The sequence below is a fragment of the Rhinatrema bivittatum genome, chromosome 4, assembly GCF_901001135.1.
Source record: "Rhinatrema bivittatum chromosome 4, aRhiBiv1.1, whole genome shotgun sequence".
Lineage (NCBI taxonomy): Eukaryota > Metazoa > Chordata > Amphibia > Gymnophiona > Rhinatrematidae > Rhinatrema > Rhinatrema bivittatum.
Window position 1 is genome coordinate 222,601,914 of NC_042618.1, and position 18,864 is coordinate 222,620,777.

Consider the following 18,864-nt stretch of genomic DNA (forward strand, 5'->3'; position numbering starts at 1 on the left):
AGGACTACAAAACAAAACAATTGAATGGTTCAGATCCTACCTTAACAATAGATTTTTTCAGGTACAGATAAACACAATATCAGACAAAATCAAGCTAAAGACAGGGGTCCCCCAGGGTTCAGCACTTTCGGCGACTCTATTTAACATTTACATGCTGCCCCTATGCCACCTCCTGGCAGGATTAGGTATCATAAATTCACACAAATCTTAGAGAGCCAATGTATATATATAATTCATACAAAATTTATTGAAAATACCACACATGTATACCTACATAGACAATTAAAACTAAGCTAGCACACTCACACATTCATACCAACAAGTTAAAAAATGTTTTTTTGAGATGTAATTTTTAGAAATTAACATATGCTCCTATCACAAATTAATTTCACAAATGCTTATGAATTATATCAATTAATGGTCGCATATATCACATATCTCCACGATCACTTAGTCAGGATCATCTGCTCATTATGTCCGACAAAAGATGATACAAGATCTCTTCGTTTCACCCCTGTCATTGGGGGCTTCCTCAGGGACTGATGTTTTTCAAGTATTTTAAATTATGCTGATACACTAAAAAGAACGTGTAAACAGCTATCAGTAAATCACACTGAAGTGAAACTATGAAATTATTATTACCATAAAATAGATATTTAACCATACTCCCTTAAACAACTTAAAGATATGAAAATATTAATTAAATTAAACACAAGTGCACAATACCTTGTTGGTATCAATACCTTATTTTCACTCGCCCTTTTAACCATGAAGTCTAATAACTCTTTTTTAAATATAGAACCCAATTTTCCTCCTGAACCTACACTGAACACCTAGGTAACTCCTAGGATCTGATTTATTAAGAGGCCGTACCTACCCGAGAATCAATAAACTTATTATTGTTTATTAAAAACGTCCTTCAAGGTTCGTCCTGCACAGCATTCCCTTCTTTTTACTGAACCCGTATTCCAAACATCTGTGTTGCGCGGCGTTCCCTTTAACAATTGTAATACATTTAAACCTTCACGTGTCTACACATCTTTTATGGAACCGCCGACCTACGGTCTCAAGCAAACATATTCTGCAACAATATAAACGAAAAGATTATCATTAAAGGTAAAAATCGCACCAACCTTTAACCACAGAGTTCCCTACATCATAGCACACCAAAAGTTTCCAATACTCACGTCTGATCGGAAGTGTCGTCACACGTCGTCACCCGCTGAAATGTGAAATACGAGAATACCCAAAAACTTTATATAGAGGAAACAATAACCATACATTACATATACGCTGAGGACATATACATATACATTACATATACGCTGAGGACATTCAGCTAATTCTGCCAGTAGAGGAAACAATTGAAAAAAACATTAAACTTAGCAATGTTGTACCTAGATATAATAAAACAACTACTAAACCAAATGGAACTAGTAATTAATATTGAAAAAACAGAATTTATACACCTTGAACGAAAAAACATTGAATTATTCCAGAATCCCATCAAATTTAAAAATGATCAGATAGTGGAGCTAACTGAGAGAGCTCGAAACCTAGGAGTAATAATTGACACGGAACTCAACCTTAAGCAACACGTAACATTGAAAGTTAGAGAAGGCTACGCCAAACCTAATGGTCCTTAGGAGGCTAAAACCCTTATTAACCCAAGCACACTTTCGAACTGTTCTGCAAGCACTTATATTCGCTAGCACAGACTATTGTAACACACTTTTCCTGGGATTACCATATGCAACATTAAGACCACTACAAATCTTACAGAACTCTGCAGCCAGAATACTTACTGGAAAAAGCAGAAGGGATCACAACACTCAAACACTTGCCGAATTACACTGGCTGCCGATAGAACAAAGAGTGCAATTTAAAATGCTATGCACAATTTACAAACTAATCAATGATGAAAATGCTGATTGGCTAAACACTGCACTACGATTACATGTCCCCCAGAGAAATCTCAGATCAGCCAATAAAGCTCTACTAACCATACCCTCGGTCAAGACAGCAAAACTGACCCAAGTTAGAGAGAGAGCACTATCCTTAGCCGATCCAATATTATGGAACACACAATGCGCCTCGAAATAAGATTAATGAGAGATTTAAAACTCTTCAAAAAAAGTTTAAAAACATGGCTCTTCCAAAAAGCCTTTCACAGTGAGATCGGTGAGTAAGAAATATTAATGAGCAAGAAAAAGAACATCCACACACAGCTAAAAGTCACCAAATATCATATTTTCTTACTTTATTATTTTTTCTCATAATTAAGTATTAATTTAAGAGAAATACAGTATATAACAAGTATGGATATTCTATTAATCATATAAATGGAATTTCCAATCCACTTTCCATTTAGCTTATATTATTTAAATCATGTAACCGAAAAATTTATTGGCACCTACTAGACAATTTATAAACCAAACTTATTTACGTGCCTATTTGTAAACCGTTGTGATGGTGCATCACTAAACGACGGTATAGAAAAGTTTTTAAATAAAAATGAATAAAATAGGTGCTGGGACGCGACGACTTTCTCTGTGATGTGAGGGACTAAGGTGGGAACTAAGCTGTGCTCCTCGAGTATGAGGGGAAAAAAGAGGCCCTGCCGATCCTCAAATGAGCGGTGAGAACCGGGGGTGTACATGCCTTTGCAGATCCAGTTCCTGGGAAAATTGGACCACAGCTCATGCTTCTTTTATGGGTTAGAAAAGCAGAGGGGGAACAAGAAGCAGATAATATGTGTGTGTTGTCTGTGGACGGTACCCTTTTCACTGAGCCAGATAGGATCCGGGTGAAGGTCTGCGATTTCTACGCGGCTCTTTTCTTGCTAGACCTGGTGGACTTGAATGCCTGCAGAACCCTATGGGAGGGGCTTCCTGTGGTGAATGAGAACAGCTGGACTTGGACCTCACCGAGGTCCTTGGGCAGATGCAAAGAGGGAAGTCCCTGAGCCTCAATGGATTCACCACAGGATTTGTCAGCTTCTTTTTTGACACCCAAATACTCAACCTTCTGCAGGTCATAAACAAAGCCCTTGAGACCAGCTATCTGTGCCTGTCCTGCAGGTGCATGATGTTGGCCCTCCTACCCAAGGGGGGGTGATTCGCATGACCTAAAGAACTGGCATCCGGTCTTCCTGCTCTTCATAGACTAGAAAGTTCTAGCCAAGATGCTGTTCCTGCAGCTAGTGTCCGTCCTAGTGGAGGTGAGCTACTCGGTCCAGACTTACAAGATCCCTGGACACACCATGTTTGATCAAATCTTTTTGGTCCAGGATTTGATTTATTTGGCCAGTAGGACCGGTCTGTTGGTGGCCTTTTTGTCCCTCGATCAGAAGGCCTTCGACAGGGTGGATCACAAGTATCTCACAGGGACTTTGCAGGAGTTTGGCTTCAGGCCACAATTGGTCAGGCACATCCACCTCTTCTACTAGAGGGCAGAGGGCCTCATTAAGATCAACTGGTCCTTAGTGGCACCCCTGGCATTTGGGTGAGGGGTATGTCAGGGTACCCCCTGTCAGATCAGCTGTAGGCATTAGCCATTGAGCCATTCCTGTGTTTGCTGTGTAGGTGGCTTACGGGGCTAGTGTTACGAGAGCCGGACAAGCAGGTCATTCTGTTGGCCTATCCCTATGACGTCCTCACCCTGGCTCAGGACCTGACTGTCTTTGAGAGGGTGGGGGATTGCCATCAGGTCTGTTCAGTGGCATCCTCAACCAGGATCAACTGAGTCAAGTGCTCTGGCCTTTTGGTAGGGCTGCAGAGGGTGGACGCTCTCCTTAACCTGGTGTGGGGCAGGGAGACACTTAGGTACCAGGGAGTCCACCTCTCTGGTGCTGAAGCCGTGATCTCTGTCTACTGGAGGGAGCTTGGAGAGAAAGTCCACAGCAGTCCCCTGCATGGTCTCAGACTGGTGTCCTACTATGGTCGGGCCTTAGTGGTGAACCAGCTGCTGAGCAGCATGTTGTGGCACTGCTTTACTGGTTTGAACCTGACCCAGGAGTTTGTTGCCCTCACCCAGAGAAAGCTGCTGGAGTTTTTGTTTTTTTTTTGGGGGGGGGGGGGGGCAGAAAGCGCTAGGTCTCTGCGGGAGTCCTGTTTTTCAAGTGCACACCTACTGCCTCCAGGTCCTGCAGGGATTTCTGTACACAGACCCCACTCTGCATTTGCACCCCCTGGCAGCTTATTTCTTCCATGAGGTAGGCAGCCTGTGGTATGACTGGCAGCTGTTTGTGATGTAGATGAGAGGACTTGCCCGTCACCACCTCTTGCAGCTGCAGGAATTCTACAAAGAAGTGCTGAGGGCCTGGAGTCTTCTGGACATGACCAGAGGCCTGGCTAGCATGAACTGGTACTTTCTGGGCAAACCTCTTCTTCATAATCTCGCTCTGGGTTTGGAGGGGGCTGGAGGTACGGTGTGAGACAGCAGCTGGTCGTGGCCTGGGTGACCAAAGTTGGCAACCTACTAGAGGTCTTGATCGCCACCGCGGAGTGCCTGTACAATTGGGCTTCCAGGGCTGTCCGGAAAGTAACCACCGCTCGGCTCGAGAGGGCGCCATGTGTCGGGGATCCCTGCCCAACAGCTCTGGCCCCCCTGATAGTGACCCCTCTCTTGCTCTACCTTCTCGGGTCCATAGTCTTAGCAGGCTGCGAGAGATTCCCTAGCGGTCTTTGGGTTCACCGCCTTGCCCTCGGCTCCCGACCTGACATGCCCTAGCAGGAAGGTCTGTGACCATGGGGAAACGAGGGGATCCCCGCTGGGAGTCTTTTTATACAGATTTGACTCCCAGGTATGAAGGAGACCACAGCTGGAGGCTGATGCACATAGCCGTGGCCACTGGCACATTCGTAGCACGTGCGTTCCGGGCAGATCTCTCCTGTCCTTTCTATGGAAAAGAGGAGGACCTTCTCCACCTGGGAGGGCCAGGAAGGGATCCGTGCATGCCTTGGTCAACTTTCTTCTGACCACTACCAAAGAAGCAACGTGGTGCTGAAGGCAGGAGTTGGCCAGAGGCAGTCCCTTAAGAGTGTGGGGCCCTGTTCAGAGCCATGGTGCGTGCCGAGTTAAAATGGAGCACTTCTGTGCAGTGTCCACCGGCTGGGTGGAGGAATTTGCCCACTGGTGGGGCAATGGACAGAGTGGGTTTCTCCCCTCCCCATTATGCTTTAATCCTTAATATTTATTTCCTTCTTTTTACTTAAAGATTCTTTATATCACTTTTGGGTGCTCCCTCCCTTTTGATCTTTCCCTTCTTCCAGTTCCAATATCTCTCTCCCCCCCCCCCCCCCCCCCCCACCCAGGGTGCACTATGGTTAGGAGAGGCTGATGAGGTGGAATTAATGGCTGGGAACCTGAAGTGTGCTGCAATAAACCCCTGCCCCCCCCCCCCACATTTTTGACTTGCCAACTCCTTATTCTGTAGATACTTTACGGTTTATTCCCCCCGCCATATTCTTGGAGACTCTTCCCTCTAGTCTAAAGTGTTGGAAGGCCCCCCTCACATGCACTGAAGATCTGTCTTCTAATAGTGTGAGCCCATTTCAGAGAACTTCTCCTCTTCCCTTTTTTCTAGGGCTCTTTCCCCCCAGACTCTAGAGACCCCCCCCCCCCCCACATGCCTTAGGGACCTCCCCACATGTGCCCCAGATTCGACTGAACTGGGACTCCTAACCTCCCCTCCCCCCACCTTTCTGAAAAAATAAGACACAGAGGCTTAGAGAGAAAATCTTTCTTTCTACTGCACATGTAGTAAGTGCAGGTTCAGTTTTAACCTGGCACAAGAACGTTTTCTTATTCCTTTTTCAGTCCAGAAATATGCCCCCCCCCCCCTCCTTTACACCTCGGAAAACTGTGACAACCCCACGGGAGGGAGCCAGCTACTCTGGTACTCCACAGCTGGTGGGGTGGGAAAGCGACCAGGGCTCTGTCATTGGAACCAAACCACCTCCCCAATATCATATCCTGAGAATTCCTTCCTCTCTCCCCAGACCTTAGAGACCCCTTCCCTCCCCAATAACTTAAAGATCCCCTTACATATATTTTGTAAACCCCCCTTCTCACCCACACACCCCCCTTCCTAAGGAAAAAAGATGGCTTTTACTCTGCAAATACGAAAGAAGGAAATATAGAGTGCTGTATTTCTTAGAAGTACAGCTTCCGTTTTAAGCTGAGTTGTTTTTTTTTTTTTTTCTTTTTAGTCCCTGTATCCCCACTGCCCTTCGGCTGCCCCAACCCTGCAGAGTGAAGAAAAAAAAACCCCACAAACCCAAAACAACTGCACACCCTGCGCTTGTCACTACAGCTCTTGCAATTGGAAACCTTCAGGCTGTACACTTCCGGCTGCGGATCGGGTGGTGATTATATTTGGAATGAAGAAACGGCATTGGCTGCCGGCCTCCCTATTTGCATAGTCCCGCCTCCCTTCACTAGGTCGATCTGCAGCTTGCTCTGCTGTATTGCACTGCAGGAATCTGCGGTGGAAGGACGAGGCTGCTGTTTGTTGATGCTGATGGGCAAGCGGTCTAATGCTGGTTTTGCAGTCATGTGTGGCAACAAATTTCTGTAGGGGAGTTCCGTAGGGTGTTTTTATTTTGGGAGAGGGGGAGTCAACTTGACCGAGCTGACTTGGCTTGTGGTTTCCCCGGTTCGATGTGACCAGGTTAAAGAGGTGGCTTTTCAGAAGTACAAGCAGGGAGGGAGGAGCTTTTAATTTCATCCCTTTAGTTTTCTGGTGCAGCATGAAGTGCAGCTATGGCAAGGAGAGGTAAGACAGCTGTGAGGACTCTGGAGGATTTGACCCTGGATTCTGGTTATGGTGGAGCTGCCGATTCCGTCAGGTCGTCCAACTTGTCGTTGTGTTCCGATTCTCACCCCGGTTTACACCCATGGGGCAAACTGTTGGCATCTAGCTGACTCCATGCACAGCAGACACAACAGCTTTGACACAGTCAACACTGTCCTGGCTGAAGACTCCGAGGTCCTGGACTGCTCGGGACAGTGCTCCAGGCTGCCCGACCTCGAGGAAGTGCCCTGGACTCTAGAAGAGGTAGAAGCTCTGCTGAAGAAGGAGCCGGCAACGGCGGGGGCCACTCTCGGCCGGGATGCTGTTGCTAAGCTGTCCTCCCTGGCCAGCCGGGCCCTGGTCAGGATCGCCAAGGAGGCTCAGCGGCTGAGCCTGCGCTTTGCCAAGTGCACGAAGTACGAGATCCAGAGCGCCATGGAAATCGTGCTGGCCTGGAGTCTGGCGTCCACCTGCACGGGGGCGGCCCTGGGTGCCCTGTCCCTCTACAACATGAGCACTGGCGACCGCTTCAGCCGAGGCAAGTCCGCCCGCTGCGGCCTCACCTGCTCGGTGGGCAAATTCTACCGCTGGATGGTGGACAGCAAGGTGGCCTTGCGGATCCACGAGCACTCTGCCATCTATCTGACTGCCTGCCTGGAGACCGTTTTCAGGGAGATCCAGCGCCGGGTGCTGGCCGTGCCCTGCACCGACAAGGAGGGTGAGGGGCCCAAGTTCACCGCTGAGTCCCTGGAGCGGGTGATCAGCAGCGACGCAGAGCTCTGGGGATTGCTGCAGCCCTATCAGCACCTCATCTGTGGCAAGAATGCAAGCGGTGAGTACACTTTACACCTCTTAATTATCTTCCTAAGCCAAAAAAAAAAATGAAAAACAGCCATAAGTTTCTTAGGATCCATGAGCAGGTTGTTTGTGCGCTTTTCTTGCGGCTCATTCACTTGACGTGTACATTTAGCAAAAGAAAATGAGCATGTAGAAGGGTTTTGGTTTTTATTTTCTAATTAGTAGCTTGAGAGAGACAGGCGAGAGAGCTTTCTATTCAATCAGCTAATAGGGGTTTCAGGAGGTGCCTGGCACATTGTGTCAGGTCCGGGACCGTATTGTAGTGCCAACTGCTCGTCCATAAGTATGTCAGGCCGCTGAGCATGCAGACACTGAGAATTGGAAGAGCAGTTGACACTTTCTGTCCAGGATAACGGTATGCGCCACGGCGATCAGACGCCTTTAATCATTCATCTCTCTGGGAAAAACAGTATTTCTGTGCAAAATAAAAAAATAAGTGTGGTCTGCTGCAGGAGGAGGAAAATCCCGAACTTGGCTGAATGTAGAACAGTAGTGATATTCAGTATTTGGCGTTATTACCTCCTAGCTACAACCGATTTAAAGTTGTTCAGGAAATGAACTCTGTGTATTACATTCCCGCTTCCTCGCACCTTTCTTGTAGCATGGGAAGGGGTTTTTTTTTTTCCTCTCTGTTCCAAGTTGCTTCTTGTTTCCTGGACTCTCTATATCTAAACAGGATAGCCAGGAGGGTTTCTTTTCCGTTGGGTTTTTCAGGATTGAAGAGGCTGTTTCTCTGTTACCAGCGTAGCTGCCCAGATTCTGCAGCCTGCACCAGCAGCATCAGGTGCAGGCAATTAACTAACCAATCAGCAGCGAGTCCCTCCTCCCCGCTCCCTCCCCTTAGTTTAGTATCATTTTCCCCTGCCAGAAAAATGGCTGTGTTTTGAGGGGGGTGTAGTTTGGTGGAAGCCTCCCGAAGAGAATGATACTTGTCTTTTAGCCTTCAATTAAGAAAGAACACTTTAGCTGTAGAGTAACTTTTTTTTTTTCCTTTCCCCCTCCTTCCTCAATTAATTTTGTTTCATCTCCTTTTTTTTCCTTTGCTCCAGTTGTCTTAATCTTTATTGAGTCCTGTTCTCCCCCCCCCCCCCCCCCCCCCGCTGTTGGGGCCCTGGGGCAGGTGGGAGAGAAGATGGGTGAGGAACCAGACACGCAGCACAGAGTGGCTGGCAGGGAAGGGGGTGGAGGGGCAGGGGCAGGGCCCCCCCCCCCCCCCCCCATACCAGCAAGGAAGCCCCCCTAACCCTGCCTGCACTCTTGAATCCAATCCTACCATCCCGGTCCCAGCACAAGGTGAGGCGGCTGAGCTTGTTTTCCCACCCCCACCCAATTTGTTCACAGTTGGAGCAAGAACACTGTCTGCCGTAGCCACTGGCAAGAGGAAGAAGGCGAAGCGCTTCGCCTCCAGTCCTCCTGGTGGGACCCCCAGCGGCACCACCCACCAGCTCTCCACCCCTTACACCGGGGGTGTTGCCAGCAAGGAGAGCGAATCCATCGCTGTGCCCGTCCCCTCCCCTCCGCCAAAGGAAGAAGCCTGCTGGTATATTACTGGTGGTGCCACCAGCGGCACTGGCACCCGCGCCAGCAGCGCTAGAGCCTCTTCTGTGAATGGGTCCCACCTACAAGGCCACTAGAGTAGCCATGGTGTGAGTTTGAGGCTCCAACTGTGTCTATGGAATTGGATTCCTTGGTGGCTGGGTCCTCCAGGCTCACCCTTAAACATGGCATTCATTGCCAGATGCTGTCCTTGCCTGACCTCCCCTTCGCTACAGCACTGCCCTGGCCAAGTCTGTGGGGCCCAAGCAGGTAGTGGCAGTGGATAGGATGTACGGCAAGGCCGTACTGTTTGTCAAGTCCTTCTCGGTGGTCCACATGGCCATTGAGGAAGGGGCTTGTGGTGGAGGGGAGGTTCCACTGGGTGGAACACATCATGGGGCCCTTGGTGGTATTCTCCAATTTACCATACCATCTCCCAGATGCCCTGATCAAACACCTTCTCGGTGACCTGGGGGAGTTCACCACACTCGTCACTGCTCTCCTGGCAGGTCACTGGGAGAGGGAGCTGTGGCATATCTCCTCTTTCTAGAAGTAGGCCTGGATGTGCCTGCCTGAGGGCGGGGGAGAGTCCCAGGAGTGGAGGATGGTCCTTTGTAAGGGGGGATCTTTATCTTTTAGTGCATGGAGGAGACTCGATGCTTCCACTGCCACAAGCTGGTGTACTCCCACAGGCTGTGCCCTAGCCTCCTCACTCATAACCTGAGGGAGCATGTGGTGAGCCTCGTCCAGGCGTGGACCACTCCTCCCCTATTTCCTCTATCCCTATCCCGAGCCCAAGTGGCAGGACATGGCACTTGGGGGTGGGTTCACCAACACCATCCCAGGCTCCAGGAGGCAGGAAGCTACCTGACCCTGCCCTGCAGGGAAAAGCTCCCACTCCTGCACCTCTCTCCCGATGGCGTAACAGAACACCAGAGAGAGGGGAAAAGAGAAAAGGTAGGAAGCCAGGGCAAGCAGGGCAATGTGTGGGACAGCCAGCAGGGCATCATCAACCCCAACTGTTATTCCCACCATGCCCCCTTGTGAGGCCTTCATGTCAAAGCAGGGCCAGAAGGAAGCAAACCCCTTAGATAGGAAGGTAGGGCGGTCCCTCTTCTCTGTTCTGCCACTCCTTTCCTTCCTGCAATCTCCAGGTGTAGAGAAGGAGGGGGGCGGCACCCACTTCTGAGGGTGAGGTGGCCACACAGGGTGGGGCAGATCCATGGATTTGTCAGCATGTCTGCTGTCCTTCCACCTGTAGTTTTCTCCAGTTGCCCCATGGCCAAAAGGAGGAGAAAAGGAAGCGAACTTCCAAACCATCTCATCTGAACAGGAGGGGACCGGCGGGGAGACCGTCTTCTCCTTATCCCTTTTCCCATGACCCTAGATAGCGAGAGGTCATTGAGGCACCCACTCCCACTTTCTTGAGTCCATCACCAACTGATGGAGGTTGTAGATGGGGAGGAGGCGCCCTCAGGGCCTCGGTCTGGTGACTAGGGTGGGGAGCCAGGTCTGGCCCCATAGATTAGCCCTGGGGTCCCTGTGGAACATCCCCCTGAGTGCAGGGAATGCAAGGGTCTGCCGGGAATGAAGGCAGAGCAACAGGGACAGTTAGGTGTAGCTGTACCTTCTGCAGTGGAGGAGACCTTGCCTCTCCTCGTCCCTCCCCTTCTTCCAGCAGGAGCTCTTCTCCCCTCCCTTTAGACAGAGGAAGGCTGCGTATAGCAGGAAGTCGACCAGTCACCCATCCCTCTCCTCTGACTGAAGAAATGCCCTCTCTCCATGTCTTTTGCCCTATCCCAGCAGGAGTATGGCGCAAAAAATGCACCGATGATCTATTGGTTCTGAATCCCATCCCTGGAAGAGATCCTGCCTCCACAGAGTCTTGTCGGGGAACTCCTCATCTGACTTGGAGAAGGGACAGATCCCTGCGGATCCGGTACCCCCTGGTAGTATGCCACACCGCCGCAGTCTTTCCACCCCCATACCCCTCCTCGCCTTGATTTTTGCTTCCTCACGGTTTTACTCTGACCCCCAGGTGGCCTAGCATCCGAGTGGGCCACAGTCAGAGGGGGGCAGGGTAGGGCGGAGCCCCCCAGAGGGAGGTGCAGGAAAGGCTCTCAGTTCCAGAGGGCCCTTTCCCAAGATGGCGGGAACAGGACCTTGTATCTGTCCTCAAGGCCCAGGTCCCAGGACCCGACAAGGCCAGTGAGACAAGCGAGGGAGTGTGCACAAGAGGCTGAGGAAAGAGTGCCACAAGCTGGCAGGGAGCTTGGTGGTCTTTCAGCCCTTGCCTTCCTCTGCAAGTCACAGCCATAGAAAGATGGCAGAACAGTTGCAGATGGGGGAACGGGGAGCGGGCAACCACAAGGCCACCTATCGCCTATCCTCCAACCTGACCAGTAGAATGGTCGAGAGGCATGCACGCTCTGGAAGGCCCTGTGAAGGGGCTGATTGTGTGCCTACTCGAATGCTACTTGATAGAGAATGGCTTTGATATTCTGCTCCATTAACACCAACTACTGTGGGATTGGGTTCTGCAGGCATGGGTGCTCTCCGCTGACAAGCGCAGTGGGTACTCAGTGGCCATGTTACAGGATACCCACACCACCCCAGATACCAAATCATCATGACACCTGGTGTGGAGGAGCAGGTGTCCTACTCTCAGATCGACTGGTGGTATCTTTCCTGCTGTTTGATGCGCTGGGCCACAGAGTGCACGGTGGAGCCGGCCTCCTCTCTTGGACCACAACTTTGTGGCTCTGAGTGTGGTGCTCAGCTCCGCGCAGCCCAGGTCAAACCACTGGCACTTCAAAACTCGCTCCTCGCGGACAAGGAGTTGGTGGAGGCAGACCAACTGTTCTGGATGGACTGGTACTGCCGGGAGACGGACTCCTCCTTGCTCTCTCAGTGATGGGACGTGGGAAGGTCCATCTCTGGGTTCTCTATCAAGATAATGCCAGGGGTGTGAATGCAAAGTGGAGCCACTCCACTGGATCTCAGGATTCACATTGACGTGATCAATGGTGCTGCCCCCAAGTTGCAAGCCTACCTGAAGCCGTGTTGCGAGGGGTAAAGTATGCTACTGTTGTCTAGATGTACAAAAGCAACTAGCAGAACATCTAGACAACAATAGCATACTTTACCCCTCGCAACACGGCTTCAGAAAACACTATAGCACCGAAACATTACTAATCTCTCTAACAGATAATGTACTACGTGGATTTGACAGCGGAAGACACTACATTATGATATTATTAGACCTATCAGCAGCATTTGACACAGTAAACCATAACAAACTACTAAAAAGGCTAGAAGAAATAGGACTACAAAACAAAACAATTGAATGGTTCAGATCCTACCTAAACAATAGATTTTTTCAGGTACAGATAAACACAATATCAGACAAAATCAAGCTAAAGACAGGGGTCCCCCAGGGTTCAGCACTTTCGGCGACTCTATTTAACATTTACATGCTGCCCCTATGCCACCTCCTGGCAGGACTAGGTATCATAAATTCACACAAATCTTAGAGAGCCAATGTATATATATAATTCATACAAAATTTATTGAAAATACCACACATGTATACCTACATAGACAATTAAAACTAAGCTAGCACACTCACACATTCATACCAACAAGTTAAAAAATGTTTTTTTGAGATGTAATTTTAGAAATTAACATATGCTCCTATCACAAATTAATTTCACAAATGCTTATGAATTATATCAATTAATGGTCGCATATATCACATATCTCCACGATCACTTAGTCAGGATCATCTGCTCATTATGTCCGACAAAAGATGATACAAGATCTCTTCGTTTCACCCCTGTCATTGGGGGCTTCCTCAGGGACTGATGTTTTTCAAGTATTTTAAATTATGCTGATACACTAAAAAGAACGTGTAAACAGCTATCAGTAAATCACACTGAAGTGAAACAATGAAATTATTATTACCATAAAATAGATATTTAACCATACTCCCTTAAACAACTTAAAGATATGAAAATATTAATTAAATTAAACACAAGTGCACAATACCTTGTTGGTATCAATACCTTATTTTCACTCGCCCTTTTAACCATGAAGTCTAATAACTCTTTTTTAAATATAGAACCCAATTTTCCTCCTGAACCTACACTGAACACCTAGGTAACTCCTAGGATCTGATTTATTAAGAGGCCGTACCTACCCGAGAATCAATAAACTTATTATTGTTTATTAAAAACGTCCTTCAAGGTTCGTCCTGCACAGCATTCCCTTCTTTTTACTGAACCCGTATTCCAAACATCTGTGTTGCGCGGCGTTCCCTTTAACAATTGTAATACATTTAAACCTTCATGTGTCTACACATCTTTTATGGAACCGCCGACCTAGGGTCTCAAGCAAACATATTCTGCAACAATATAAACGAAAAGATTATCATTAAAGGTAAAAATCGCACCAACCTTTAACCACAGAGTTCCCTACATCATAGCACACCAAAAGTTTCCAATACTCACGTCTGATCGGAAGTGTCGTCACACGTCGTCACCCGCTGAAATGTGAAATACGAGAATACCCAAAAACTTTATATAGAGGAAACAATAACCATACATTACATATACGCTGAGGACATTCAGCTAATTCTGCCAGTAGAGGAAACAATTGAAAAAAACATTAAACTTAGCAATGTTGTACCTAGATATAATAAAACAACTACTAAACCAAATGGAACTAGTAATTAATATTGAAAAAAACAGAATTTATACACCTTGAACGAAAAAACATTGAATTATTCCAGAATCCCATCAAATTTAAAAATGATCAGATAGTGGAGCTAACTGAGAAAGCTCGAAACCTAGGAGTAATAATTGACACGGAACTCAACCTTAAGCAACACGTAACATTGAAAGTTAGAGAAGGCTACGCCAAACTAATGGTCCTTAGGAGGCTAAAACCCTTATTAACCCAAGCACACTTTCGAACTGTTCTGCAAGCACTTATATTCGCTAGCACAGACTATTGTAACACACTTTTCCTGGGATTACCATATGCAACATTAAGACCACTACAAATCTTACAGAACTCTGCAGCCAGAATACTTACTGGAAAAAGCAGAAGGGATCACAACACTCAAACACTTGCCGAATTACACTGGCTGCCGATAGAACAAAGAGTGCAATTTAAAATGCTATGCACAATTTACAAACTAATCAATGATGAAATGCTGATTGGCTAAACACTGCACTACGATTACATGTCCCCCAGAGAAATCTCAGATCAGCCAATAAAGCTCTACTAACCATACCCTCGGTCAAGACAGCAAAACTGACCCAAGTTAGAGAGAGAGCACTATCCTTAGCCGATCCAATATTATGGAACACAATGCGCCTCGAAATAAGATTAATGAGAGATTTAAAACTCTTCAAAAAAAGTTTAAAAACATGGCTCTTCCAAAAAGCCTTTCACAGTGAGATCGGTGAGTAAGAAATATTAATGAGCAAGAAAAAGAACATCCACACACAGCTAAAAGTCACCAAATATCATATTTTCTTACTTTATTATTTTTTCTCATAATTAAGTATTAATTTAAGAGAAATACAGTATATAACAAGTATGGATATTCTATTAATCATATAAATGGAATTTCCAATCCACTTTCCATTTAGCTTATATTATTTAAATCATGTAACCGAAAAATTTATTGGCACCTACTAGACAATTTATAAACCAAACTTATTTACGTGCCTATTTGTAAACCGTTGTGATGGTGCATCACTAAACGACGGTATAGAAAAGTTTTTAAATAAAAATGAATAAAATAGGTGCTGGGACGCGACGACTTTCTCTGTGATGTGAGGGACTAAGGTGGGAACTAAGCTGTGCTCCTCGAGTATGAGGGGAAAAAAGAGGCCCTGCCGATCCTCAAAGAGCGGTGAGAACCGGGGGTGTACATGCCTTTGCAGATCCAGTTCCTGGGAAAATTGGACCACAGCTCATGCTTCTTTTATGGGTTAGAAAAGCAGAGGGGGAACAAGAAGCAGATAATATGTGTGTGTTGTCTGTGGACGGTACCCTTTTCACTGAGCCAGATAGGATCCGGGTGAAGGTCTGCGATTTCTACGCGGCTCTTTTCTTGCTAGACCTGGTGGACTTGAATGCCTGCAGAACCCTATGGGAGGGGCTTCCTGTGGTGAATGAGAACAGCTGGACTTGGACCTCACCGAGGTCCTTGGGCAGATGCAAAGAGGGAAGTCCCTGAGCCTCAATGGATTCACCACAGGATTTGTCAGCTTCTTTTTTGACACCCAAATACTCAACCTTCTGCAGGTCATAAACAAAGCCCTTGAGACCAGATATCTGTGCCTGTCCTGCAGGTGCATGATGTTGGCCCTCCTACCCAAGGGGGGGTGATTCGCATGACCTAAAGAACTGGCATCCGGTCTTCCTGCTCTTCATAGACGAGAAAGTTCTAGCCAAGATGCTGTTCCTGCAGCTAGTGTCCGTCCTAGTGGAGGTGAGCTACTCGGTCCAGACTTACAAGATCCCTGGACACACCATGTTTGATCAAATCTTTTGGTCCAGGATTTGATTTATTTGGCCAGTAGGACCGGTCTGTTGGTGGCCTTTTTGTCCCTCGATCAGAAGGCCTTCGACAGGGTGGATCACAAGTATCTCACAGGGACTTTGCAGGAGTTTGGCTTCAGGCCACAATTGGTCAGGCACATCCACCTCTTCTACTAGAGGGCAGAGGGCCTCATTAAGATCAACTGGTCCTTAGTGGCACCCCTGGCATTTGGGTGAGGGGTATGTCAGGGTACCCCCTGTCAGATCAGCTGTAGGCATTAGCCATTGAGCCATTCCTGTGTTTGCTGTGTAGGTGGCTTACGGGGCTAGTGTTACGAGAGCCGGACAAGCAGGTCATTCTGTTGGCCTATCCCTATGACGTCCTCACCGTGGCTCAGGACCTGACTGTCTTTGAGAGGGTGGGGGATTGCCATCAGGTCTGTTCAGTGGCATCCTCAACCAGGATCAACTGAGTCAAGTGCTCTGGCCTTTTGGTAGGGCTGCAGAGGGTGGATGCTCTCCTTAACCTGGTGTGGGGCAGGGAGACACTTAGGTACCAGGGAGTCCACCTCTCTGGTGCTGAAGCCGTGATCTCTGTCTACTGGAGGGAGCTTGGAGAGAAAGTCCACAGCAGTCCCCTGCATGGTCTCAGACTGGTGTCCTACTATGGTCGGGCCTTAGTGGTGAACCAGCTGCTGAGCAGCATGTTGTGGCACTGCTTTACTGGTTTGAACCTGACCCAGGAGTTTGTTGCCCTCACCCAGAGAAAGCTGCTGGAGTTTTTGTTTTTTTTTTGGGGGGGGGGGGGCAGAAAGCGCTAGGTCTCTGCGGGAGTCCTGTTTTTCCTCAAGTGCACACCTACTGCCTCCAGGTCCTGCAGGGATTTCTGTACACAGACCCCACTCTGCATTTGCACCCCCTGGCAGCTTATTTCTTCCATGAGGTAGGCAGCCTGTGGTATGACTGGCAGCTGTTTGTGATGTAGATGAGAGGACTTGCCCATCACCACCTCTTGCAGCTGCAGGAATTCTACAAAGAAGTGCTGAGGGCCTGGAGTCTTCTGGACATGACCAGAGGCCTGGCTAGCATGAACTGGTACTTTCTGGGCAAACCTCTTCTTCATAATCTCGCTCTGGGTTTGGAGGGGGCTGGAGGTACGGTGTGAGACAGCAGCTGGTCGTGGCCCGGGTGACCAAAGTTGGCAACCTACTAGAGGTCTTGATCGCCACCGCGGAGTGCCTGTACAATTGGGCTTCCAGGGCTGTCCGGAAAGTAACCACCGCTCGGCTCGAGAGGGCGCCATGTGTCGGGGATCCCTGCCCAACAGCTCTGGCCCCCCTGATAGTGACCCCTCTCTTGCTCTACCTTCTCGGGTCCATAGTCTTAGCAGGCTGCGAGAGATTCCCTAGCGGTCTTTGGGTTCACCGCCTTGCCCTCGGCTCCCGACCTGACATGCCCTAGCAGGAAGGTCTGTGACCATGGGGAAACGAGGGGATCCCCGCTGGGAGTCTTTTTATACAGATTTGACTCCCAGGTATGAAGGAGACCACAGCTGGAGGCTGATGCACATAGCCGTGGCCACTGGCACATTCGTAGCACGTGCGTTCCGGGCAGATCTCTCCTGTCCTTTCTATGGAAAAGAGGAGGACCTTCTCCACCTGGGAGGGCCAGGAAGGGATCCGTGCATGCCTTGGTCAACTTTCTTCTGACCACTACCAAAGAAGCAACGTGGTGCTGAAGGCAGGAGTTGGCCAGAGGCAGTCCCTTAAGAGTGTGGGGCCCTGTTCAGGGCCATGGTGCGTGCCGAGTTAAAATGGAGCACTTCTGTGCAGTGTCCACCGGCTGGGTGGAGGAATTTGCCCACTGGTGGGGCAATGGACAGAGTGGGTTTCTCCCCTCCCCATTATGCTTTAATCCTTAATATTTATTTCCTTCTTTTTACTTAAAGATTCTTTATATCACTTTTGGGTGCTCCCTCCCTTTTGATCTTTCCCTTCTTCCAGTTCCAATATCTCTCTCCCCACCCAGGGTGCACTATGGTTAGGAGAGGCTGATGAGGTGGAATTAATGGCTGGGAACCTGAAGTGTGCTGCAATAAACCCCTGCCCCCCCCCCCCCCCCCCACATTTTTGACTTGCCAACTCCTTATTCTGTAGATACTTTACGGTTTATTCCCCCCGCCATATTCTTGGAGACTCTTCCCTCTAGTCTAAAGTGTTGGAAGGCCCCCCTCACATGCACTGAAGATCTGTCTTCTAATAGTGTGAGCCCATTTCAGAGAACTTCTCCTCTTCCCTTTTTTCTAGGGCTCTTCCCCCCAGACTCTAGAGACCCCCCCCCCCCCACATGCCTTAGGGACCTCCCCACATGTGCCCCAGATTCGACTGAACTGGGACTCCTAACCTCCCCTCCCCCCACCTTTCTGAAAAAATAAGACACAGAGGCTTAGAGAGAAAATCTTTCTTTCTACTGCACATGTAGTAAGTGCAGGTTCAGTTTTAACCTGGCACAAGAACTTTTTCTTATTCCTTTTTCAGTCCAGAAATATGCCCCCCCCCCCCCTCCTTTACACCTCGGAAAACTGTGACAACCCCACGGGAGGGAGCCAGCTACTCTGGTACTCCACAGCTGGTGGGGTGGGAAAGCGACCAGGGCTCTGTCATTGGAACCAAACCACCTCCCCAATATCATATCCTGAGAATTCCTCCCTCTCTCCCCAGACCTTAGAGACCCCTTCCCTCCCCAATAACTTAAAGATCCCCTTACATATATTTTGTAAACCCCCCTTCTCACCCACACACCCCCCTTCCTAAGGAAAAAAGATGGCTTTTACTCTGCAAATACGAAAGAAGGAAATATAGAGTGCTGTATTTCTTAGAAGTACAGCTTCCGTTTTAAGCTGAGTTGTTTTTTTTTTTTTTTCTTTTTAGTCCCTGTATCCCCACTGCCCTTCGGCTGCCCCAACCCTGCAGAGTGAAGAAAAAAAAACCCCACAAACCCAAAACAACTGCACACCCTGCGCTTGTCACTACAGCTCTTGCAATTGGAAACCTTCAGGCTGTACACTTCCTGCTGCGGATCGGGTGGTGATTATATTTGGAATGAAGAAACGGCATTGG

At 48.3% G+C, this 18,864-nt stretch overlaps 1 protein-coding gene across 1 annotated transcript; it reads left to right on the forward strand.

Annotated features, from left to right (window-relative positions):
- Positions 1-6,878: 6,878 nt before the first annotated feature.
- LOC115089387 (ankyrin repeat and BTB/POZ domain-containing protein BTBD11-like) lies at positions 6,879-9,288 on the forward strand. The gene is made up of 2 exons (XM_029597480.1): positions 6,879-7,628; positions 8,996-9,288. Exons 1-2 carry the CDS (start codon positions 6,932-6,934, stop codon positions 9,286-9,288), a joined length of 990 nt encoding a protein of 329 aa, XP_029453340.1. The 5' UTR covers positions 6,879-6,931.
- The last annotated feature ends 9,576 nt before the right edge of the window (positions 9,289-18,864 follow it).